General features: G+C 39.4%; 1 protein-coding gene across 1 annotated transcript; it reads left to right on the top strand.

Moving 5' to 3' along the window:
• The first annotated feature begins 1,928 nt into the window (after positions 1-1,928).
• On the top strand, positions 1,929-25,430 carry cabp7b (calcium binding protein 7b). Its single transcript, XM_026173876.2, has 5 exons — positions 1,929-2,129; positions 24,283-24,426; positions 24,513-24,625; positions 24,922-25,069; positions 25,166-25,430. Exons 1-5 carry the CDS (start codon positions 2,021-2,023, stop codon positions 25,291-25,293), a joined length of 642 nt encoding a protein of 213 aa, XP_026029661.1. The 5' UTR covers positions 1,929-2,020; the 3' UTR covers positions 25,294-25,430.
• The last annotated feature ends 1,181 nt before the right edge of the window (positions 25,431-26,611 follow it).

Here is a 26,611-nt window from a genome sequence, read left to right as displayed (position 1 = left end):
TCAGGAGACTGAGTAGTGTGGTTCACTCTTAAATGCAGCACACCCTTTTTGAAAATGATAACCCCCACCTTTGCCACTCCGCAGGCCCTGTCTCAGGAATCCACAAAAGTAAAGTGCAAAAATGACTGTTTCTTTCATCAGAGACTGTATATAAGCAATGGAAGCAGCACCCATTAGACAAAGTCACACAAACTCGAGAACCACCTTGAGCACCCTTGCCACCACCATTTAACTTACTATGTTTATGCTTGCAGATCAGTGACCTGTCACTGTCACAGGTTTCTACATACACTCCGACCTCTTTTTTGTAACAAGTGGAGTCGCCTCCTGCTGACCATTAAAAACCATAGACGTGTATGAGTGTATGGGATTTCACATACCTCCACTTTTCAGACTAAGAAGTTAGATCCGTGTTTGCTGCAGGTTCAGGCCAGCTTCACAGCTTCAACTCTTTGATCATTTATTTTCTTTCTTTTCGTGCCATTTTAACGCAGGCACTGCCAGCCCATGAGCAAACTGCACAGCAAACTGCGCATTCAACATTTTGGCCTGGGCATAACGCATGCTGCCTCCTGCATGCTCAGTGTAACAGCCACCAGAAACCACCAGATGAATTAGAGAGTCTTAAAAGTGTTGGTGGAGGGATTTTTTTACCTTCTGGTCAGCAACCGCTTCTCCAAATCTTTGCTATTCTAAGCAAACCGCCTGCAGGAAGATAGCTTTGTAGTCACTAATGCATAAGCTACTCTCAAAGTCTGTTTCTCCAAAAGAAAACTGTTCTTCACTAACGAGCACGGCATTTATTCCAAATTCCCTAATATATTCTGCATCTCACTAAATTCACGCTTCAATTCTCCCTGATATTTTTTTCACTTTCAGTTTTTCACTTTTTTATTCCCAGGCTCGGTGTAGCGATAAATGAGAAAAAATGCAAATCACAATAGGCTGACTGGGCTCAAAAGCCACACTTGTTGCTCCATTCTCACTGTTAGACATGTAGACCTTTATATTGTGTTAGCACTTATACAGACTGCCGAGCACAAAGAATAAAGATAATCGCATTACAGGCGGGCAGTTTGGAAGCAGTCACAGGCTGCGCTTTAATGGAGGCGGTGGCAGTATGGTGAAAGCGTGCGTACACGGGTGCTTGTGTGTGTGCTGCTTTGTGAGAACCAATTGAGGCTGAAGCAGAGAGCTGGAGAGAGAGGATCACAGCCTTATACACCGTGTCTGTGTCACATGAGAGGGGGTCACCCAGGATTCCCTTCAAGCTGCTCTTCAGGAAAAAAGAATGTTACAAGATTTGTTTCCCGCCTCGTTTACCGGATAGGATCAGCACGCCAGCGCTGCTGCTTTATCTTGTGTTGTCTATTTTTACATTTTTTTTTAAAGAAGATGCCGAAACGGGGAAGAAAAGTGAGGCAGACTATACCGGGAACACACTATTTAAAAGATCAAGACTCCTTATAGGAATCAGTAAGAAACATTATAGGTAAATTATCTTTTTAGGGTAGAATTTTTCTCCCATTTCTTTTTACGTGTTTCTTTTCCTCGTTTTAATGCTGTGATGCAGGAGCTTTGGAAGAATTGCAAATTAGCCTGTTTATCTCGTTGATTTGGATCTTGACTTTAATATAAGCCAAATATTTGCTCGTTTGAGGCTTTATTTAGGGCTCTAGACATACTGTCGCTTTGCTCAACAAGCTATGAAGTAAAAGTTTTACACGCCAATTTTATTTGCCTTTTCGCCTCGTGTCTTGATCACAACACGCTGCAAGGGGCTGTGCACTGAAACCAACCGCGATTTACAATCTGCATTTTCAGTCGAGGTGATTTTACTCGTGTTTTCTGCCCTCGGAAGAGGAAGGTTGAACTCCGCTGAGGGAAGGTTTACCTCCTTTCATTTGCTTGAGTTTCTTTTGCCTAAAAGATCAAGGACAGTAGCAAAGGGTCTGTCAAAACTCCGGAGAGCGAGGCTATATGAAGATCGAGACACAGTTGTTGCTTTTCCCTCGCAGAAATGCCAGTGCGTGCTGTGACCACCAGGTTCATGTACAAGGGACTTTGCACTATTCCAGATGTCCTCACCTACCGGACCCCTGTTAACCTGCCTGAGGATGAAGTGGAAGGTGAGGCTTGTTGTTTTTTTGCTATCTGTCTGTTTGCTTGCTTTGAGCATGGTTTCAACCAGTGACAGTAACGATAACAGCTGTAACTCCCGAATTCGAAGTTCAGCTGCCAAATCAGGACCCTGGAGAGCTCCAGAGGGTGTGCGCTGTACAACCTTTTCAACAAATCCGACACCAGATCTCTGTGTGTAAGATCTAGATGGTTTATAGTTTTGTGCTGGGGAAAATACCGACAAACTATGCTCTTACTTTTTTTCTTGCTTATGATTTTTGGCACAAAATTAAGCTGTAGAAATAGTTAATCGTGCTTTTTCCATTCATACATCAACCAAAAATTTCAATTTATCATCTAATCACAGCAACGGGATATTATATTGTGAGTAGACTGCATGTTTATACACTGCATTTCTCGGCTGTACCCCTGACCTCTATGAGACTCCGTTGCACCTGCTGTTATTTACTCATCCAGCCAAGACTGAGACACAGACTGACGAGTAGAGGGACTCTGACTTTTGTTAAAAGGGAAGGATCCAGTAATGGACAAAAACACTATAATGAATGTCAAACTCATAAATATAAAACTGCAGATTACTTGAAAATCGAAGGCAGACAAAACTCATCAATGAGATTGAACGATGGACTCATTTTGATCCATAAATTGCATCATTTCATCTTTTATGAATTGCATTAACCAGAAAAAAAGAAGAAGAAGAAGAAGAAGAAGAAGAAGAAGAAGAAGAAGAAGAAGAAGAAGAAAAGAAGCTTTCATGCTGTACAGAAAGGGCAAGTGAAAGATTCACTTAAGCATTAAATTCACACTTGCTATTGTAACTGTAGGGCCGAGTTGTTAAAAATAGAGGTTTTGTTTTGCCAAAATGGTCCTCACAATGAGAATGCACACTTGGCAGCGATTTGGAACAAAGCCAGGCAGACTACAATAAAGAGATAAGTCAGATCAGATTTGATATCGCCAAGTCTTTTATGCATAGGGAATTCCATTTCCCCTTTCTTCTGTCTGTAGGTTGCCCGGTCCTCACAAGTGGCTGCCTGCCCTTGCTTCGAGCCACTCATTTGACATTGAAAATCCGCTATCTGCAGACACGATATAAATTAAATTAAAAGATTGGCTATGGAAAAGCAAGAAAAGAACAACAGCAGTAAAATGTTGGCGGGTGGTGTCATCAACGGCCATGCAGCTTTTCAGGTATTGGGCGAGTCTTTCCAAATTTTAGTTTACTAATTGAGTCATTAAATATTCAGAGTAAGACAGACCACTGAACCATGAATATTTACTGCAGGGAGGATTCACTGAGCATGTAATGCACTGCTACGTTTGCATGGCCTCACACCCTAGCAGTGCCCACAGTAAACAAGTAATCTTCCTGTTTTCACCTGCTCCAGTGGCAGGTAAAATGCATTAACGAGAACTGTAAGTTGATGAGGGAGGCAAGAGAGTTTAAGATGAACCTCTCCTGTTTACCAGCACAGAGCCAGTCCAAGGCTTTGAATCTGCAGCCTCCAACGTACCCTTTCACTGCTGCGCCACCTTAACGCACTCTGAGGGAGCTGCAGCACTGCTTAAATGAACCTTTTTGGTCTGCTGCAGTCCAGGGTTTCTGAAAAATCCCCCCTCTCTTCATAGAGGTCCGAAATTCAGACTGTAAATGTTGTTTCATCCACAAAATCTTTAATTATATTGGGGCAGAAGTTCCCTGATTGCACAGCTCACATAATTACTTTTTATAATCATATTTATGATAATCTTTTTTTTTCTTGCAAGGTGCACATATATACTCCAAGTGCAACTGGACATGTTTAGAATGATCCTTGATTCAGTGAGTCTGTCGCAGTCAGAAAAACAAACCTGATAAAACAGATAACATTTTATGCTTCATATAGGATTATTATCATTCTGTGCCATGCTGCCAATAACTTACGCAAGCCTCCATTTTCTCTCTACATGTATCCTAACATCTAAACTCATCATCAGGCTCACAGAAACTATAATCGCAGTAAATCAGTTTTTAGTATTGAAGAGCATGCAGGCGATGAGTTGTGCGGTTAAATCAATGGGACTTTTTTCTTGGTGACATTGTTTCAGGCACGGGTCGACTGCCACTTTGGAATACACACAAAAAAACACAATACAAGGACAAGAGGACCTTGCATCCTGTGCAATGACACGTGCTGCAACGTGGACAGTACATAGAACAACCCGTCCCAGACAAACAAGTTAAAGAGTTTCATTTTACCTCCAAGTTTTAGTGTTGACTGATTTTCTCCTGTACCAGTAAACCAGCAGCATAAGAGCTGCAAGATGCATTGTCTAAACAATCCCCCACTCGTTAGCTGAAACACAGTGGCAAGATGGGGAAAAATGTTGTGCAGTGGATCTGCAAAACGGGACTGAGCACATAGCCTGTGGGGAGAGTTTTACCTGAATCTCTGGCGTAGTCACTAGAAACCCAGGTCAAGAGTTTTTGTTTTGTGCAACGGTTTTTAAAAAGCTCAAAAAATATTATTATTCATCTTCATATAATATCCAGTACCTTTGAGATTTTCTACAAATGTGACCTTTTCAGAGGGTTTTAGAAAAAAAAACAAATCTGTTCAAACATCACTCATCTTTAGAAGTTTAAAGGGATGCAACAGGGGACTGAATGTGAAATATCACATAGCTTGTTCTCTGTTCACAAGTTCTTCAAATTTAATGCAGAAAACTGTTAATGATTTGTGGGCATGTGGTGAGATCTGATTTTCCAACAGCTGTTCAGTTACATATTGGATAAAGGTGGGCAGCAACACATTTCAGAGAGGATAAAAAACATCACCTTTTGACCTCCAGCCTTCATCTGAGTTTAAAAATATATAGCTATCAAACACCAGATTTTCCCATTAACAGCACCATCAGGGGTACCCCAGAAGCACCATGAACTGCAGTGCCTCTGTTTTTTTCATTGACTAAATATTATGTGCATTACGGTTATTCTACGACAAGACCTAGGGACCTTAAATGAGGATATAATTTACTATGATGTAAGGAATGACGTAACTTCTTTAAACTATAATGTAAAGTTGAAATTAAGAAAACAGCTGAAGATGGCATTAACTTAAAATTGAGTCAGATATTACAGAATCACATGTTTTCTGATTTTATGCTGCAATTGGATGAATATAACCAATAAAATGAAAAAGAAGTTCTAATTATTTCAGTGGTAGAATCAACACTCAACAGAGATTATATATAAATCTTTATAATCCTGTCATCTTAAGACTTTGCCATTTTAAGCTGCCATTTTATTAGGATCACAGTCTTAAGTGCAACATAATGACATCCCTCCCACCCCTCCAACAACCAAATCAGGCAGTAACTTACACTGTTTCCTGAAAACTGTACGAGCAAGTAAATGCATCAGTAGGAATGACAACAGTGAGGATTACAGAGACTTGAATGGACAGGACATCCTCTGGACTGGGTGAAGTTGAGGGAGGCTGATTAAGTGCTCGTAGCTCTTAATGGATATGCAGATCCCAGGGAATGTTTTTCAAACAGATGGTTGCCGAGGTGGGCAGAGCCGACAGCAAGGCTTCCTATCCTTTTCTCTGCCCTTGTGTCACGCACTTGTCATAAAGCCTGATATGAAGCCACACTATTGTAAAAGCAGCCGTTCTCCCGCCTCTTAGAAATCAGTGCGCATTTGTATATCTGAGATCTGTAGATACAACAACAACAACAACCTTTATTTATAGAGCACATTAAAAGCCTTAGGCATACCAAAGTGCTTTACAAAAAACAATAAAATAATACAGTTAAGAGCATTAATATCAAATATAATAAGAACAGCAGACAATGTTCACAGTAGAAAGCCACTAATAAAATGGACTGCAGCACATAGATTATAGCAGACCCAGTGCCGCATGATAGAAAACACCAAGAATGAAGGAATAGTAAAAAGTTAATGCAATAGGTCGCAGTTAACAGTCAGCATTTAACGGGTAGAGAAGGCAAGTTCAAAAAGATAAGTTTTAAGGCGTGCTTTAAAAGAAAAAATAGAATCAGACTCCCGAATGCCAATCGGGAGGCTGTTCCATAACTCAGGTGCAGCAAAGGCAAACGATCGATCGCCTCTAGATTTCAACCGAGATCTGGGCTGAACTAACAATAACTGCGAGGATGACCTTAAAGCCCTGGCAGGGACATAAGGGTTTAAAAGTTCCTTAAGATAGGTTGGTGCAGTATTATTGATAATTTTAAACGTAAGCAGCAAAATTTTAAATTGAATACCCTCATGTAAAACTGGATCGGTTTAACTCATGATTAAATCATCTTTTAAAAATCATAATCTGGGCAATGTGGCGTTGGGCACTCTCTCTGTAACCGTGGAACAAAAAGCTGCCTAATTCATCACAAATTATACGTGATAATTAAGCCATTATGTTAATGACATAACAGCAATCACTATATTTAATCATGTCCCTGAAGAAACCCATGAAACATTTATGTGTGCATTTATCCTGTAAACACTGTTAGGTGAATGTCTATGTGGACATTATGCAGTGCCAAGTTTCTCTCTATTTAATAAGCACTATATTAAATCCCAGGTCCAGAGCCATTATACATGACCGACTGGATAACCTCTAATGCCCATATTGGAATTGATCCAATTCATAATTACACAAATAAATAAAACACTCAAAAATGTATATTGTATAATACAGGAGACTCGTACAATACAAATTTATTAGACCACCTGTCAAAAGAATAAGTAAAGAACATGTTTTTAAAAAAACGCATTTATAAATAAATATTATATTATTATTATTATTTTTTAGGCAAATAGCAAAATGAATTCATGTTTGAGAAGTCAGAATTACTCAAGAATAAATTCAAGTGCTAAAACTAATTTTTCTGTTCAGGAATGCACGTATGTAAGTGCCTGTAATTTGGCATCTTAATTGAAAATGATTTTTCTGCTTTTTTGTATAATGGTAAATTTAAAAATTCATGGAAAACAACAAGAATTGTGTTTTAGCATTAAGGAGCTTGCACACACAGGTGGATTAACTATTATAGCAACATAAAATATTATTGTATTAATTATCAATTCTGTTAATTTATGGCAGCTGTGGTGCGAGCCTTACATTGAGTGGTGCTCTAATTAATTTGTTAAGCACTGTACATGAGGTAACAGACACAGTCTGTGGGTCTTAAAAAAAATCAGCATTTGTTGATTACCGGAATGATATATACAACATTTTCTGATAATTGTGCAAATTATCATTTTATTAAGACATGATCTTGCAGTGTCAGTATTAAAATGTCTAAAACACACCCCATAACCCAGAGTAAATTGGTGCTTTAACTACACATGTGCTGGCACAGATAAGACACTCTTTTTATGGCTGACAACAGCTGTGACTTCCTGCCAGTTAAACTCTTGGAGGTCTCTGCGAGCTTGTATCGTTCCTCGGTGCATCACCGACAGAGAATGTGAACAATATTTATAGATCACAACCAGCAGGAGAATCCCCCAGACATCAAGCATTGTAGTGGAGTGCAGGCCTTCCTCCACTTTGTATGCAAAGCTGTTGTCTTTTATGCTTACAAATGGAGTTCCTTTTTGCTGCAACATTGTAAGCAGGCATTATATGTGTTATGTTGGTTGTGTTACTGTATTGCAGGTGCCTAATTATACACATACAGTGACAGTGGTCAGGACAGAGGCTGGACATGCTCTGTACATATGCAGGTAACGCTTTGTAGTAATTCCATCATTTATAAGCTTTAATGATCATCATTTGCAATACATTAATATACAGAGTTGTATTAAGAAATCATCAAGCCATTTATAAGTTTAAATTAGAACATGACTACGAACAAATTATGACTACATCGTTAATAAGTGATGGATTGTGGGAGCCTCCCTGGCAGGTCACAGATGGTGCAAAGGTTCAGACTGAGGCCAGTACCCACTCGACACAGAACCCATGTGATGAATTTCTTTAACACTGACACGTTACAATCTGCTGGCGGTCCATCGTTCACAAATTTAATGTAATTTGTAGTTAAATAAGTAAGTCAAATGTTATTTCTGTAGCACCTTTTTAAGACAAGCATCTCAAAGTGCTTCACAACAAAATGCCAGAATATTTAAAAAATGTTTTAAAAAGACAAACAGAGTTAAAAATAGCACAATCATTTATTGTGCTTATAACAGGCTAACTTAAAAGTAATAGCTCATCAAAATAAAACCGTTATAAAGAGACGCTACAGTAAATACTCACATCCGACTTACAAAGAATTCAATGTCTGAATGTTTTATTTTTTAATCATTTGCTAATAATTTGTTCATGATCACAAATTTCACTTACAACAGATTTGTGTTGCCACTTATCAAACATCCTTAAACGTAATGTAAACTGTAGTTCATCATTAATTAAAGTTTTATAAATGACTTGTAGCTGAACATTATTATCAGGTGTTACACTTGTAAACAATACGGTTTAAAAACAATAATCATAAGCTGTGTGTTTAATGTAGCTTTCTGCGTGGTCAAAGATCTGGTCATTAATGTTGCAGCCAGACAGAAAACTTCACAATTTCAAATAACAACACTAACACAAGACGTTAATTATGAGACTGCATCCTTAATCTCCCCTTGTCTGCCGCTAGGCAACAGCCATATTTCATTCACATCATTATACTGAGCTTGGAAATGCTCAAACATTGAGCTAATAAATACTCAACCGGTGGCAAAAATATACTCTCACTGGTCACTTCATTAGGCACATCCTTCAACCAGTTTGATTTGAGCTTTGTGACGTGGTGTGTCAGCCAGCCGGAAGCATAAATGTGCTCATAAATGGTCATTAACAATACTCAGGTAAGCTGTGGCATTTAAATGATACTCAGATGGTACTAAAGGGCCCATGATGTGCCAAGAAACTATCCCCTACACCATTACACTACCACCAGCAGTTTAAATTATTAACGGAGGGCAGGATCCATACTGAATGTTGCAGACTCATCTGAGCAGGCGGTATTTTTCCAGACTTCTGCTGTCCAGTTTTGGTGAGCGTGTGTGAACTGTAGCCTCGGTTTCTTGTTCTTAGCTGACAGGACTGGTACCCGGTGTAGACTTCTGCTGCTGGAGCCAATCTTCTCCACAGTTCAGCACTCAGAGATGCTGTTCAGCACAGCAACTTACTGTTGCCTTCCTATCAGCTTGAAGCAATCTGGCCATTTTCCTCTCAACTCTGGGATAAACGAGGCATTTTAACTGAGAAATGCCACTCACTGGATATGCTCTCCTGGTTGTGTGGTGCAATGGTTTATACGGTTGCCTAACAAGCAAAAGATTCCCAGTTTAATTAGACGAGGAAATACAAATCCCTTTGGAGGAGCGTCAGGAAGAGTAAAGATCTGCCAAATCAAAACATCCGAAGCTACCCACTGTGGCTCTCTCCTGTGACTAAGGGAGCAGCTGAAAGTAGCTTTCTCCACAAACCCTAGAGATGGTTGTAGGGAGAAATCCTGGTTGCAGTTTCTGAAGCAACCATGCCACTTTTAAAGTCACTTCATTCACCTTTCTTCCTCGTTTTGTGGGCTCAGACTGAACTTCAGCAGGTTTTCTCTACGTAAATTGATCGAGTTGCTCTCAAGTGATAGACTGGTTTGCATTAGTCTAATCAGGTATTTGTACCTAATAAAGTGGCCAGTTAGCATAATAATTCTACGTTGTTGTTAATAGAATCCTACAGGTCGAGTTAAAGGTCAACGTCAGTCTTAAATAAATTGAAATGGGAAATTTTGTCCTAATATGACCCAGCAATGCATCCATATCACTGGAGAAGAAGTTTGCATATTCTAAACAGTAAAGTTAATTCGTCTGTTTGTTAAAAACTCCACTTTCCTTTTGTCTTATTATGAAAAACATGAGAAAGTTAGTAATGACAATGTGTATAAAAACCTGAATATCATAAAACAGCATGGAAAAAGAAGAAAAACAAGATAAGAGCAGAAAATCAACACTTCCCTAACAAAAGACATCAGTCGAAGACAAATCTGTGCTGCCTGTCTGATAAGTTCAAAACAAAAGCTAATAAAGTTAAGCTGTAATTCTCAATAATTTTCCTGAAAGAAACCAGTCGCATGTTTTCAACTCAGCCCACAAAGAGCTGCAGGTAGTCATTTTAAGTACTTTTACACAGCAGGGACTCTTATACATGCCGGGCTCGTGCAGGGCATCATCACTGTGTTCAGTGATGGCATGTTTGTGTAAATGTAACAATACATGCAGGCTACAAATCTGCAGAAGCAAGTAAGTAGATTAAAATGTTGTAGTTTTAGAAGGTGATTTGTGTATTAATCCGTCTCACTGCTGTACACTATGGGGTTAGTGCATCTTTTTTGTCACATCACAATTGATCGTTATCATATTTTTGAAGCGCTCAGTTCGCACATCAGGACAGATAAGAACAGGGCTGTGAGGGTGTCACTCTGTACTCGTTGTGTCCCCTCGACACCTTCTACATGCATCCGCACTGCATGAACTCACATTTGTCTCGTTATTTTGCGATAAGCTGGGATGGAGCCAATTAAGGTGTGTAAAAATGAGTATTTAAACAGCTCTTTTGTTTGTGTGCTGGACAAGAGAGCAAAGTCTGGAGCTCCCCGAACAAATTAGTTCACTGTTAGGTGCCTGCTAATGTTGGGGGGGGGGGGGGGGGGGGTTAGTCACCTGGAATCAGTTGGGGTTGTTTGATTCAATATAATCATGCTCTAAGCAGCTGTTAATGTTATTTAGTGATGTTAAAACTCGCATTATTTTGACAGCATTTGTATTATGTGCCGACCTACTTTTGCTCTAATGCATTAGCAGAGCTCTCTCTGGATACTGATTAATATGACTCACATGTAGTATCAGAACGACGGATGTCACGGGTGTCATCATACTATTACTGACATATTCCCATGGGAAGGTGAATTATTTAATGAGTAGATGTGACTCATCTCTCCCACTGATTTCTTTCTTCTTCTTTTTTTACCTTTTAAACTGTTTTCCACCAGAAGTCTTCTTTTAATAAGAAGACTGCGCTCCTCATTTGTTGACCAAAAGTTTACTTTTAAGTAGAGCATGTCAATTAGTGCCAGCGACTTTCTCTTGTCACCTCTGGACATGCAGTCTGAGGTTGCCGGAGAAAGGTGCCTAATTTAAGATTCCCATTTATTCTGGAAAAGAATCAAGTAACGCCTTTATTTTCATCCCTTTCATCCCAGCAACTGGCTGACACAAAAGGTCCTGTTTGATCCTGACTAACAGGGTGCAATTAGCAGGAAGGCCTGAGTCTCCTTTCTCCTATGCAAATGTAGCCTCTGAATGTGACTGGACACATGTACATATGCAATTCATCTGGTTTAGACTCACGTAAATTTGACATCTGATATGAGACCTGAGCGTGAGTCTGACACATGAAATGAGCTTTAATAATGTGGTGAGATGGAACATATTGTGAAGTATGAAGTCATGTTCAAGCAGTGACTTCGGGGCGGTGAAAAGAGGCTGTTGTTATTCTCTTCCGTTCACTTCCTGCGGAGCAAAGAGGCTTCTTCATCTACCCCCTGCTGTAACAGCTCTATTATCGTATCGTTCAATGTCATGATCATTACTGAAGGTGAAGAGGGGTTGTTGTTTTTTACAGTAAACTGGACAATCACAGTAGGGCTTTCTCAGCGGTGGTAGTGCATGGTCGATACCTTTTCTCGAGGATAACACTGCTTGTGTTTGTTTCTTCTGAAGGCAGCAGTCGTTTCCTCTGAACTTCCAGCATTTACATTATCTCCTCCCATGCATGAGAAGCAATGTGAAAGAGGTATCTTTTAGCTACTCTCTGTCCCGTTATCTTTATTTTTCAATGGGACCTTTCATCAGCACTTATGGTGTGATGGGTTCACTCAGCTCAAGCACTTAGATGTGACTGAGAGCGCTGAGGGAAGGTTACAGTAACTATAAGCCATCCACACTGCTTGCAGACTAAAGAAGAATTAGCTGATAAAATATAAACAAGGAAATAAATGCACAAATCCCAGGCATCTCTTTCTCTTTGGAAATCTCGGCAGCAATGACACAGTGGAGGAGTTCCATGCTATCAGTATTATTTAGTAACAAACGGCTGAGCAATTCTGAGCTACAGAGCTCAAAGAGAGGCCGTCATCAATCAGTTGTTCTCATACAAATATTAGAGGAGGTTTGTTTTCTAGAAAGTGTTAATTTTAACACATGCTGTGCTATGATACACTAACAATAAGGATAATTTATGGTGAGTATTTTTTACTTCACATAGTTGCAGTCTCATTAATTATAGTTTAGCTATTAAACATGACAAAATAAAAGATTTACCTTGGAAATATAAAGATCATAAACAACCTCACATCCATAAAATTAGGGATGCTGTTTAACATGTAAATAAAAACAGATTTTGATGGCAGCAACATGTCTAAAAATATTTGGTTTGGGGGCAACAAAAGGCTGCACAAGCAAGCAGTACAAAACGTAATCAGCTAGAGAAAATTTTGGCTACTAATTGTGGGTAATTTGCAACAGGTCAGTAACATGAGTTATTATAAGAAGAGCATCTTAGAGAGGCAGAGCTTCTCAGGTGTAAAGATGGACAGAGGTTCACTAATCTACAAAATACTGCATCTACAAATTGCTAACAAACTACTGATCAGTGTTCCTTGCTATAAAACTGCAAAGACTTGGAATATAATGTACAGTCATAATATCATCAAAAGATTTTGAGAATCTGGAGAAATCTCTGCATGCGAGGCTGAAACTCAGTGTGAGACACCTGTCATCTCTGGGCCTTCAGGTAGCACTGCATTAAAAAAAAAAAAAAAAAGCTCAATCATGCAAAGAAGGAAAAGAAAAAGCCAAGTGTGAAGCAGCAATGACAATCCAGAAAGGCCAGGCTTCTCTGGGCCAAAGCTCATTAAAAATCGACTGAGGAAAAGTGGCAAACTGTTCTGTTGTCAGAGAACTCATTTTTTAAATTCTTTATGGAAAATATGGAGTAAAAAGGAGAGGGACCATCTGGCTTGTTAACAGCACTCAGTAAAAAAGCCTGCATCTCTGATGGTATGCGGGTGCATTAGTGCATATGGAATTGGCACCTGAAATCTGCAACGAGATCAATGCTGAGAGGTATACACAGGTTTTACACCAACATATGCTCCCAAACAGAATAGTATTTTTCAGGGGATGACTATTTCAGCAGGATGATCCTAAATTGCATGCTGGATGGCTTCATAACGCAGGAGACTGAAGTGGACAGCCTGCAGTCCAGACCTTTCAACAACTGAAAACATTTAGCACAACATGAAATGAAAAAGAAGATCCAGGACTGTTGAGCACCTAGAAACCCAAAAGTCCACCAGCTGGTCTCCTCAGTTCCCAGACATTTATGCACTGGTGTTAAACGGAGAGGATGCTACACAGTAGCAAACATGGCCCTGTCCCAACTTTTTTTTTTTACATTGTTGCCATCAAATTCAAAATATGTGTTTTGCAAAGCACTTCATTCTGTTTATATTCACAGTTTTCATAGATAACCAAGATTTTTTGGAATTGTGTTTGCCTTTATACATTTGCAATTCTGCTATCTCTGTCTAATTGTCACAGGCTGGGTCTCCGACCCAGCACTCTGAGTTTTCTTTGTATTTGTCTCATTTTGTTATGTGATCAGTTTTGTGTCATTTCCTATTTTCCTTTAGTTTAGGCAGTTATTGTTCTTGGTTTTCTATGTTTTGGGGTTTTGTAATTATTCATCACGTATTAGGTCTGTTAAGTTGTGTTGTCATGTTTTAGTATTTCCTGTTTTATTCTGGCAATGTCATGTGTTCTTTGTTTATTGTATTTAGTTTTCCTCTCCTGGTCCTGTCATTAGGTTTATGTCTGTCAGCTGTTTTCCCCCATGTGTCGCCACTTCCCCTGATCACCTCATGTCTGTATTTAAGCCTTTTGTTTTCTCCATGCCATTGTCGGTTCGTCTGTTTACATCACCGCAGTCATGGTTATAGTTTTCGTCTGTTTAATCTCACCTCAGTCATAGTTATAGTTTTTTGGTCTTAGTACCTTTAGTGTTTTGTTTCTTAGTGTATTGCCAGTTTAGTGTTTTTTTGTTTCTTAGTGTTTTTGCCAGCTTAGTGTTTTGTTTCTTAGTGTTTTGCCTGTTTGTTTTGGTCTCTTGGTTTATTTCCTGCCGGCATCGCAATAAAGCTTCACCTTCTGTTAAAACCTTACTACTCCTCATCGTCATCTGCTTTTGGGTCCTGTTTCCACACACACACCGGCGCACCCCGCCGTGACACTAATATCTCTTTTTATTTATTTATTTTCTTAATTGTTATGCAAAAAAATGTCATATTTGGTGATGTATCTCCTGCACGCTTTTAAACACATTAGGATTTAAGTAAAGGAACCTCAGTGACTTTTTTGACCCTGTCAGCAGCACTGAAAGTCTGCCAGTGGACTTCAGTAGGCATGGACCATTTTCAAATTTATTTATTTATTTATTTTTTGCTGCACCAGCGACCACCAAGAATATCTCTGTTAGGCGGTCATAAAGGTCAGCAGGATCTGTCGGCTTTCATGTTCATGTTTTAACTCTTTTGGAAGGTCAACAGACTTTTAAGCCCTGACCTCAGACCTGGCTAAAGTGACCGGTGTTGTAGACAAACCAGCTGAAGCTTACACAGGTTGTTATATTTAGGGAAAATTTGGAAGTTTTTGGTTAGATAAAAAAGAAGGTAGTGATTTAAGAAAGAAGACAAACATATCTGTTAAATTAATCAAAGGAACCCGGTATATTTAAATTGAGTTTTATATATATAGGACCATTTCTTACAGTTATCTCATCTCAAAAAACCTAAAAAACAGCAAACAATTTTTTAAAAAGAACCTGGACCCCATAACTGCAGATCAGGAACATGCTGATCTGCAGAAAGGACAAGGCACAAACTACAGGAAAGAGAGGACAAAAAGTTAATGACATGCAACAGTCATGCATGTCATTAAGGAAAGGGGCTCTGCAGGATGAGCTGGTAGCAGCAGGGATGGTTCGGGGTCATTTGATCCAGCTCATACTAGAAAGAAAGAAAGAAACAAACAAACATACAAAGATTTTTAAAAGTGAAGTTGAAGGTGCTTCCTCCCCTTGAATTTCTGCTTCTAGAAACTATTCTAGGAACTGCAGTCTGAAAGCAAAGTGCTCTATTGGGACAGTTCATAGGATGTGATGTCTTTAAGATACCATTGGGCCTAATCATTGAAGTCTTTGTATGTGAGAAGAAGGATTTTAAATCATCCTGGATCTACAGAGAGCCAATAAAGAGAAGTTAATATTGGAGAAATATGATGTTACTCTCTAGTCCATGTTAGTACTCCCTGCTGAAGGCGTTTCAAAGAGCCACTGGGATGTCCGGCTAATAAAGGTTTACAATAGTGCAGTAACAAAAGTATCACTCTGAGACAACATGTTCCTAATTTTGACAGTATTACACTTGAGTCAGTATCATGTGGCTTCTTTTATTTCAATGACACACTCAGTCACTGGAATAAAATGTAGTGACTGCTGGTGTTAAATATAGTGGGGCGAAGCCACTAGCGCAAATAACCTACACTAATGCAGATCAACAGATAAAAAATTATCAGACCTATCAGCCATCGAGGTTACAGTCCAACTTGCCGTGAAATTGTCAGTCAGTATTTCTTTTTGCTTTGATATGGAACAATTTGATGAAATTGTCACCTTTGCCTCAGTAAATTCAGATGGTTGTTTGCAGTAATACCCCTCGATTATATGCTTTTATACTTCTTTCCCTCAAGTGACTCATTCATTCAACTTTTGTAATAGAAGATGTGTGAAGGCCAATGAGAGTGCTCAAACCAACCAATGACAAATCAACGTTGTTTGCTGACTACTTGGCGTGTTTTGGAAATTTGTTGAAGATGGTTTGGCAAAGGGATGTGAAGTGTGTTCATTCATGGGTAAAAACAGTTGGGTTTGCAAGTTTTTGTAACGAAACAGGATCACAAGTTAATGTCATGCTGAGAAAATGAAAGGCTGATTTCTCGAGATAATCATGCAACTGATCACAAGAAAACAAATTCTTTGTCTCTGGGATCTCGGTAGCTATGAAGACGTGTAATTTCACCATCTAATTACCAGTGAAATTAAGTTTTGCAGCAGCATCACAGAAGTGTACGTGCACATAAAGTTACTGTACAGCAGAGAATAAATAAGGAGGGTCGATCTGAAAGTTTTAACACAACACGGTTTCTGCTCGTGTCAAAACCTTGACTGAAGTATAGTCTGGAACTGAATAAATGACACTCCTTCATTTTTAAGTTAAACCAGTTGCTCCAGTTTGCTGGATGCCATCTGTGCTGGTCAGCATGAACTATACCATGATCAGGAAGAATGGGCCACTTAAAAAACACTTGATTTAATTTCTATTTATCATTGTTCCCATCAATGACAAATACGAAAGCACATCAAAGTAGAAGCTGCTGCCTGCTGTGCATCTCTCAGCAGCACAGATCCATGGACAGCAGCAAGGATGTTCATTTCTTGTCATCTGCATGTGCGAGAAAGAGAATGTTTTACAAATCTACCCTTATCTGTGAAGATAAGCTAACCTTTATGCCAAGAAGCAAAACCACGCTCGCTTTATTAAAGTGAAATCATGATAAATAACTTTCACCCATGAATCATTCATCAACAACAGCCTAAAGTTATGCTTTATCCATGAAGCTAACGATACAGAAAAGGAGAAAATTGTTATTGTTAGTATTTTTAAAGCCTCCTTCGTCCCATGGAGAAAAACAGACAAAAACAAAATGTATAAAGAATCTTTAGGATCTTTTCAGAGGATCTCTTGTCATATTATGTGTCATATTCCCCAGGGCATCACAGCAGCTCAGACTTGGTATAAAATGATGAAAATGAGATTTATTATTCCACAATTAGATAAACTGTGCATCGATATCTTAAGATAACTAGATAAATTAGCTTATCATCATAAGATATCAGAAAAAAAATAACTAAAGGCATGGCTGCTCTCATTTCCTGTAGCGTTAAACAGAAGCAGTCAGAAGCAATTTGTGTTTTGGATTTGGATACAAGTGTGATACACACATATATTCTTCATGAAAAAACTGTCCCTTTCTATTTCATTACATATTATCTACGCATCAGCACTTATTTCCGTGAGCCCTTCTGTTGGCTTTCTTTTAAACTATAACAGCATAACTGCTTTTTCACTCATCTCATTAAAACCTAATCATTCATGCACAAACAACAGGCATTTTGTGATTGATTGTATAAATGCTAAAAGCTAAGATTCTGGAGTTATTTTTAAAAGTTGTTTTTGTTTTAGAGTTTTTGTTATTTTTACATCCAAAAGTAAAATCCCAGCAGGACCTCCCAAATCGGAAAACAGTTTTACTTTATTTGTGATTTGTGTTATCTTTCCAAGATAATACAATTCTTATTTGTATTGTTCACTCCTTTCTAAATCTCTAGTGCTCATTTAATACATAATTTTTTTTAAAATTGATTTAGATGGATTGATAAGTAGGCCAGCACAGAAATACTTTAAAGCTGCTTTCTTTCTAATGGCCACCAGGGGGCAAAACGACTTCCATTCCCGACTTTTAAATAAAAACACTTAGCTGAGGGCTTTATGGCTCTGTTACACCAGAGTAAAAACAAGACAGCAACCTCCTTGCAGCTAGAAAATTTGGTGGATGAATTAAACTTTTTAGCTTTCGGAGACGGATTTTGAAAGTAGTTGTGGCAACCAAGTTGTTGCTCAGAGGTTGAGTGTGCAGCACCCCGAGCCTCTGGGTGGGAGATAGCTTGCTTCCAAATAATCCCAACTGGGAATGGATTCTTCCTCAAACAGATTGGTGAAGGTTTGACAGTAATTACCATCTAATTTATAAATGCAGATGGATTGCTGACAGATTGCAATCAATCTGAGTCCATCTGCACCGATTAGCTCAACTCATCTGTATCATAGTTAAGTTAAAGTTTGTTTTTATTGTGATTTTCATGGTATGTACATGGCAACAGATTTGCAGTTTCCAACACAGGTAATCAGCGTATTGTTATATTCAGATCACATGTAAATGCCAACTTGACCCATTCAATAGGAGACTGACAGCAAGTGACTGATGTGGTTTGGGGACTATTAATGGGTCTCAACCTTCAGAGCAAACATTTAAAGGTGGTGGCCATGGTCTCCAAATGCTATTTTCACCAGCATGACTTGCCTGATGAATATTGAATATAAAAACCATTTTGTAAAGAAAGATCGATAAGTCTCAGCAGATCTGTTTTCGAAACTCTAAGATGGCGAACAGTGGATGACACCAAAGTGGCCATCTTTTATAATGTATGAGGTCATTCTTAAAAAACTAAACACCTTGACACTTTGTTTACATTTGATTCGGCTCATAACGGTCTTCGTGTCTGAATAAATGTAACAATAAACAGTCAAGCATTTACATAATGTCTTGTGCCACATTCATTCATTCACATGGCAATTTATTCTATATATACAGAAGTTTATCGATCAAACACAAACACCACTGGATGCATCTGGCCTCCATATTTGCCCAGGGACACTTCAACTTCTAGTCTGGATTGAACCACTGACACATTTCACAGCATTTTAGGAGCCACGCTACTGTTGCTGCTTTGAGCAGTCACCTATTTCACACCAATATTAATAATTTGCTTGATAATATTGCTTTCAAATTGTTTTCCTCCACTCTCATATTGCAGAATTAACTAAAAATATTCTGTCATACAGACAGAATATAAATCATCAAATCAGTGATTCAAAGATTTTCACCACCTGGCTTCAGACAGCCGAGTGGGTGCACCCTCACAGCAGTGCAAGGTTACAGATATTCTGATCAAGGACTCAAAGTAAACACCTGAGTCGGCTGAATGTTTTCCACACTTTAAATAAAAATTCAGTTCCATCACTTTGCTATTGTTGTATTGTGTGTTTACCTGTGCGTATTTGTTTATTTGCAAGTGAACATTTTTCCAGGGATATGTAACATGCAATGTTAGTACGAACGTCTCACAATGGGGTGCTTAAAGTACTTTATCATGCCCAGTGTGGCACACAGGAGCTGGATACAGTACTGTCAGTGATCATGTAACACTGACTTTTGTTGAGTCTTACCACATCAATAAGGTTGTAGTACTTCCTTCTGCAAAATGAGCTTGACCCATGTGGGCACACCGGGAGTTAAGATGTCAGTATTGATTGGATAAAGGTCCGTCTCTTTTAACTTTAAAAAGGACAGCCTTTATCAGAAGTAAATCTACATATTCAGCTACATAAATAAGCCAATCAATTATGTTGGCGATATCAATACATGAGGGAGAAAAACAATAGTGAAGCGCTTCAGTCTGTGGAGGATCAAATCTTGACAAACAACATTTACATGTTAAAAAATGCAAATTATAATCAAAATTTTCAACAAAGTAAACACATATTGTGTCCCTCATGATTCCATGTGTGTATTTTATTTATTTTTTTCAGATAAATATTCATTCCTCAGTGTGTGAAACAATCTGTAGTCCAGCCACTGCTCAGCTGGCTAAGAGAATTCATTATTTGTCACTGGCATCAGAGGTCACAACACTGAATCTGGGATTGTGCTCAGGGAAGATAACAAAACTCAAGCAGTGCTGCTGGGAGTAATTTAGACAAATATGTTGTGTCTGATGTGTCAAGGTATTGCACAGACAGTGCCACTTGTCCAGAAGGACCTCAATTTACGTTCCAAAGACTTTGTCTTGTAGTGCTTTATTTTATTTTTTAAAGAGGATTATACACTGCCGCTATAACCACAATTTGCAAGCTATCACTTAAAAACTGCACTCATTCATGTGCACAAGATGGATAGCTAGTGCTCGTCCTCATCTGGGCTTGCATGCTAATTGTGGTTGCCAAGCGTGTGCTGCTGAACTTGGGGAGCCGCTACAACAAGTCTTCAACCTCAGTCTGCGACTGGGGAGAGTGCCCGCCCTATGGAAGACATCCTGCATCGTTCCGGTCCCCAAAAAGAACCGGCCCAATGAGCTGAATGACTTCCGACCGGTGGCACTGACGTCACATCTTATGAAGACTCTAGAGCGGCTCTTCCTCAACCTCCTCCGACCACAGGTACAACATGCCCAGGACCCACTACAGTTTGCATACAAGGCGGGTGTCGGAGTGGAGGATGCCATCCTGTACCTCCTACACAGAGCCCACTCACACCTGGATGGGGGAAAAGGCACGGTCAGGATCCTGTTTCTTGACTTTTCCAGTGCCTTTAATACCATCCGGCCCTGTATGCTTCAAGAAAAACTGAACAGGATGGAGGTGGACCCCTGCCTGGTGGCTTGGATCTCCGACTACCTCACCGACAGACCACAGTACGTCAGGCTGAAGGACATCACGTCTGACACAGTGGTCAGCAGCACAGGAGCACCACAGGGAACTGTGCTGTCCCCTCTTCTCTTCACCCTGTACACCTCTGACTTCTGCTACAACTCTGAATTATGCCACATTCAGAAGTTTGCAGACGACACAGCCATCATGGGGTGTATCTGGGATGATCAGGAAGAGGAGTACAGAAGTCTGGTGAGGAACTTTGTCGCATGGAGTCACACAAACCACCTGCAACTCAACACCTCAAAGACTAAGGAACTGGTTGTGGACTTCGGGAGGTCTAGAGCAGGTCCACTGCCGGTTCAGATAGAGGGGGAGGAGGTGGAGGTGGTCAACAAGTACAAGTACCTCGGGCTGTGGGTGGACAATAAACTGGACTGGTCATGCAACACAGAGCACCTGTATAAAAAAGCCCAAAGCCGACTGTACTTCCTCAGGAGGCTGAGGTCTTTTAACATCTGCAGGAAGCTCCTGAGGATGTTTTACCAGTCGGTGGTTGCTGGAGTACTTTTCTATGCTGTGGTGTGCTGGGGGAGCAGCACAGCAAAGAAGGACTCATCCAGGCTGGAGAAACTGATCAGGAGGGCTAGCTCTGTGGTCGGCATGAAGCTGGACACTCTGGTGACAGTGGCAGAGAAAAGGACATTAAAGAAACTGATGGACATTATGGACAATGCCAGGCATCCTCTGCACACGGCCATTAACAACCAGAAGAGTCTGTTCAGTGACAGGTTGCTTCTCCCAAAGACAAGAACTAACAGACTTAAAAACTCCTTTGTCCCACACGCCATCAGACTGTTTAACTCCTCTCTGGAGGGGAGAGGGAGGGGAAACAGGAGGACAAAGGAGGGAACAACTAAGCTGTAGTGCCTCTTCACCTCACTGTGCAATACCTTTTGTGCAATACTTTTGTAAATAGTCAACAGTGCAATAGACTCAATACTTGAAATGTGCAACTCACTTGTATTTTTATTTTTATTCCTATTTATTCTATTTATCCCCTTCGTATATTTTATTTATATTGTCTCTGTATTTATATATATGTGTGTGTGTATAACTCTGTAACTTCTGTCGGTGCTGTGCTTTTTTGGAAATCGAATTTCCCAGAGGAACCCACCCGATGGATTAATAAAGTTCTATCTTATCTTATCTTATCTTACATAAATGCATGCAAATTGGTTTTCTACATCATATAAGCACCCAGCGTAATCACATGCTTTACATATGAACAGTTCATCCAAGCCTTTTGGTTTAAAGCAATTTTCAAGATAAAAGAGTGTATGTTTAGCTTATTCTGGTGTTGAATGATGAATGTCTAAGTATTCATAGGTTTCTTGTGGATTAGGTGGATGTCTACGTGTTTGTTCTGTTAATTCCACCTTTTTATTCTCTGCAGTGTCTCGGGCTATCACTGCTCAGGTATCGGCTTATATCATTGATATATTGATGTAAAAATTAGACTTCCAGTTCATTTTGTTTCTTGTTTCATCTAATCAAGCAACGAGCTGAGCTAGCATCCAATAGTCTTGTATATTTGAGGATCTACATCAAAGAACTACCGGCATTCAGCGCCTTTGAAGTGCAACTGCTCTTTTTCACCACTTCAAACAGAATACAGTGATGCCAAGTGAGGACAGGAGCCAAATGCCAATGTTTATGGATTATTTACCAAAAGTTGCAGTTTTAATTAGAAACACATGAACCTGCTTGCAGCCTTCAGTCAGAAGTGATTGTATTATGACCACAGTAGCAGGTACTGGCTCAGAAGATCACTTACTATGAATGAAGAATAACACTGCATCACAGTGGGAAATCCTTTAAATATCTGTCACAGATAACACAAGATACAGATAAACAAAGCAGATAATAGTTTAGCCAGGAAGACTAGAGCATTGCCTTTTTCATTATTTGCCATTCATTATTATTTACCAGAGGACTGAACTTTACATTGCGCACTTACATGTTCAAACACCTCTCTGCTAATGGTTGTGTAGTATTACAGTCTGTCTGAATGCTCAAGCATTAACGGTAGCTTTTGAAGCACTATCTACAAAACCATTAGCACTTGGAGCCAAAGCACTGGCTCAAACTAAATGCTTTACATTTATAGAATAATTTCTGCAAAGCTTCACTCAGATACCTCACTTCAGGCAACACTTTCAACACTACCTAGCTACAATATTGCAATATGATGTGAAGGATAAACAACTTTCTCCTTATTTGTATTAATAGTGTGTTTTATTCAGATGGATTTTTCTGTGTACACAGTTGTTTACTCGTTTAAAAAAAAAAATTGCTCTGCCCTGCACACAGATGAGCCACAACCATGCATTTACACACACTAACTCATTGGGTGGTTAGTGCTTCATGCGCTTATTAAAATGATAGTTTGTAGGTAATTATGGAGGCAGTTGTATTTTACAAGAGCGTAATGAGTTTTGCAGCAATTTTATGCTTTTGCAACATGTAAACTGTTTTGCAGGTTTGAAGAAGGGTTTTGTTGGTGGTCATTTTAAATTTAGGCATTTTAAATGAAGAAAGAAAGACTGCAGTACATGATGCTAAAACACGCATCTCCTCTTTTTGTCTCTCACTGGGATGCTGAAACTTTTAATATTGCTTATGTTCTGTGGGCTGAAATTTTAAAATGCAGCGTTTCTGTCTCAGTCTATTCTACTGAAACAATCAAACTACACTCTCATAAAAAGTGTACACTAAAGGTCTATTTCTGTCTCTGCAGTTCCAGTGTATATGTACGTCTTTAAGGGCAAAAGTTTGTATGCTTCAGTGCAGTGTAACGATCACATTTGTACCTCTTCTTCTTTTTAAGGTGCAACATTAGGAGACAGCTGGCCAACAAGAAATTAGGCAATTTACTCTTAGATTTAAAGTTTCTGCTGTTTGGTTTAAATAGATAAAAGTAATTTGGTGTATTCTGACTTGTTTAACTCGTGTATACCAGCAGCAGGGTGCAGTAGGGCAGCACTGTCGCCTCACAGCTAGAAGGTTCTGGGTGTCTTTTCCCTGTGCCTGGTGGTCAGAACATTCACAAGCAACTTGCGTTTCTCTTTTTAGATAGCATGCTTAACATTATCATTTAAAATCAATTGATAATTAGTTGTACTGTTTCAAAAGGTTGTAGCTTTCTGTATTAGACATTTCCAAAACATTGAAGACCAATAGTTCTTTCAGTACTGTCTGCTTCCCACTCCTTGTCACACATTTTACCCAAACATTTACCGAACTGAGTTTATTTTGGAGTCAGTATTTGGAGGAGGAGCATAGTTTCTGTAGGATTTATTCAAAAAAAAGAAATGAATATCTTTACTACTGTGAAATATTCTGGCTCATGGAATAAAGAAACTTGGAGAAAAAAAGTTGCTTTCACTCTTCAAACACTCAATATTCAGCTATGCCTCCTCTTTCTCAAAACACAAACATCTAAGACAGAGGGATTATAGCCTTTTGAACTGTGACCCACAGCAGCTGTTTGAAGCTGCTTTTACTTTAAACTCTAAAAATAAACACCCTTTACTCGCCGACGTTGAAACCAACATGTTAAAAATCCGCCAGTTCAACGATAGCCCTCAAGTAACATGTTCGTTCTGTGTGCCTTCTTTCACTTCGCAGAGATCCGTGAGGCTTTCAAAGTATTTGACAGAGATGGGAATGGCTTTATCTCTAAGCAGGAGCTGGGGATGGCCATGCGCTCACTGGGCTACATGCCCAATGAGGTGGAGCTGGAGGTTATCATCCAAAGACTTGACATGGATGGTGGGTCTCTCTTGCTCTCTCTGCTGCAATTATTCCAACATGTGAGCTGCGTTAATGACTCGTCAATGTTTCGCTTGTTTCATCAGGTGATGGCCAGGTTGGCTTTGAAGAGTTTGTCACATTACTTGGTCCTAAACTCTCTGCTGCTGGAATGCCTGACAAGTTCAACGGAGCAGACTTTGACTCTGTGTTTTGGAAGGTATGTACTGTCCCATAATCCCCACCAATAAAGTTTAATCTAGTCATTTGAATATCAATCCCTCACAAACTACACCCCAGTCAGATAACTGCATCACATGTTGTGGACACCGGTATCCCCATTTCTTACAATCAGGAGTATAATCAAATTAATTACTCTAATATCTGATTTTTATAAAATATTTATACACTGCTGTTTATTGCTGACCTGCAATTTATGTGCATCACTGAGGGGCATCAAGGCAGAAGTTCTTCCTCTGCTAATTAGACCTCTCCTGGTGTTTTCTGTTTTCCCAGTGCGACATGCAGAAACTGACAGTGGATGAGCTGAAGAGATTGCTTTATGATACTTTCCGTGACCACCTCACTATGAAAGACATTGAGAACATCATCATGACTGAGGAGAACCACCTGAACAGTCCAGAGTCCCATGTGAACATTGATAGTATGTCTTATAATATCATTTTTATAGTATTTCATACATTTCTAAAGCTCCACTGACGCAGTTTTGTTCTGTCTCTTCTTCCCTTTCTTTCCGCAGCAAGCCCAACACAACAGGAAAAACACACTTGTGTGCGTAAAAGCCTGATTTGTGCCTTCGCTATCGCATTTATCATCAGCGTCATGCTCATCGCAGCGAATCAAATGCTCCGCAGAGGGATGAAGTAAATACGCGATGCCTGCTGGTTACAAACGGATTTACAGACAGACAGGGAAAATGCAAATGTTAACCAAAATACTTTATCATTTTGGGTTTTATTCACAGCTGACACCCTTGATGATGCAATCATAGGATCGCTCTGATATGGATAAAATGATGTCATGCAGTGGTTCTGTGTGATCACTAATCGTAGTACAGACAATAGAGAGAAAGGTATTTCAAGGGCTGATTGTTATCCAAAACAAGTTACATCTCATTCATTAAGATGGCTGATGTTTGCTAAGATTAGACAGAAAATCAGGCTCCAATTCTCCAAAATTTCAGAGTGCAGCAAGTGTTGTAACAATAGCTGTGCTTTGTCAGTGCATTTAATGTTGCTCTCAAGAACCCTGCCATTTGGAGTGCACCAAATAACGACAGCACCAATGATAGTAATAAAGCAATACAAAAGCGGGCCACATACTCCGTAATTTCAAATCGAGCTAAAAACATAAGGACAAATCACTGTGCACTGCATGCTGTCTCTTATGTCTCTGTTTACTGTATTGTGTCATGACTTTCAACTTGCATCAGGTCTGACAGACTTAACCAGCACCTTCTGCGATCTAAAAATACCAAAAAGAGCCCCTCAAATTCAAAACACAAAACTGGACTACTAATGGATGTATCAGTCTGTCAGTCAGTTCGATTTAATTGGTTCATCCCTTTATCCAGCTTGAAATATTTCCATGAATGTTGCATGTCATTCATGGCACCCATACTGTGAGATCTAATGAATTTGGCGGTGCCCTGTTTTGTTTTTTCTCTGCTATTTTGTTGATATTTTTGCTCAGTTTTTGTGATAGATGAACCACAAATGGGTGAGCTGCATTAGCATTAGCATTAGCATGCAGTCACTCTCATTAAGATCATGCTGCTGAGCTAAGGCTAGCATCGGAGTGCTGCTGTACAGTTTCAACAAACTGCTACAATGCCTGAGCTAAAATATTGTCATGTTACATTTATTTTAAGACCAACACAGAGAGTTTCATGAAGTCATTCAAACTGTTAGGTTTGTTTCTTGTCCCACCAGTTGCCACAAACCTAAATCATGCATTCGCTAACTTGTAGCTTCAGCTTCTAACAAAGACCTCAATTTGAATCAAAATGAAAGCGCATTATATTTAAACAAATGGACAAAGAGAAAATGTGAAAGCATCAAAATATTTGCAGCGAGAGGCATAAACCGGTCAACAAGCACAACAACTGGATTCACAGCTCAAAAGAGAGGATCTACAGTTGTGATCCACAACGCATGTTATGTACTCTAGTCAAATTATCAGTGGA

The sequence above is a fragment of the Astatotilapia calliptera genome, chromosome 7 (assembly GCF_964374335.1).
Source record: "Astatotilapia calliptera chromosome 7, fAstCal68.1, whole genome shotgun sequence".
NCBI lineage: Eukaryota > Metazoa > Chordata > Actinopteri > Cichliformes > Cichlidae > Astatotilapia > Astatotilapia calliptera.
The sequence above is the reverse complement of the archived record's forward strand: the minus strand, read 5'-3'. Positions and strand labels throughout refer to the sequence as shown.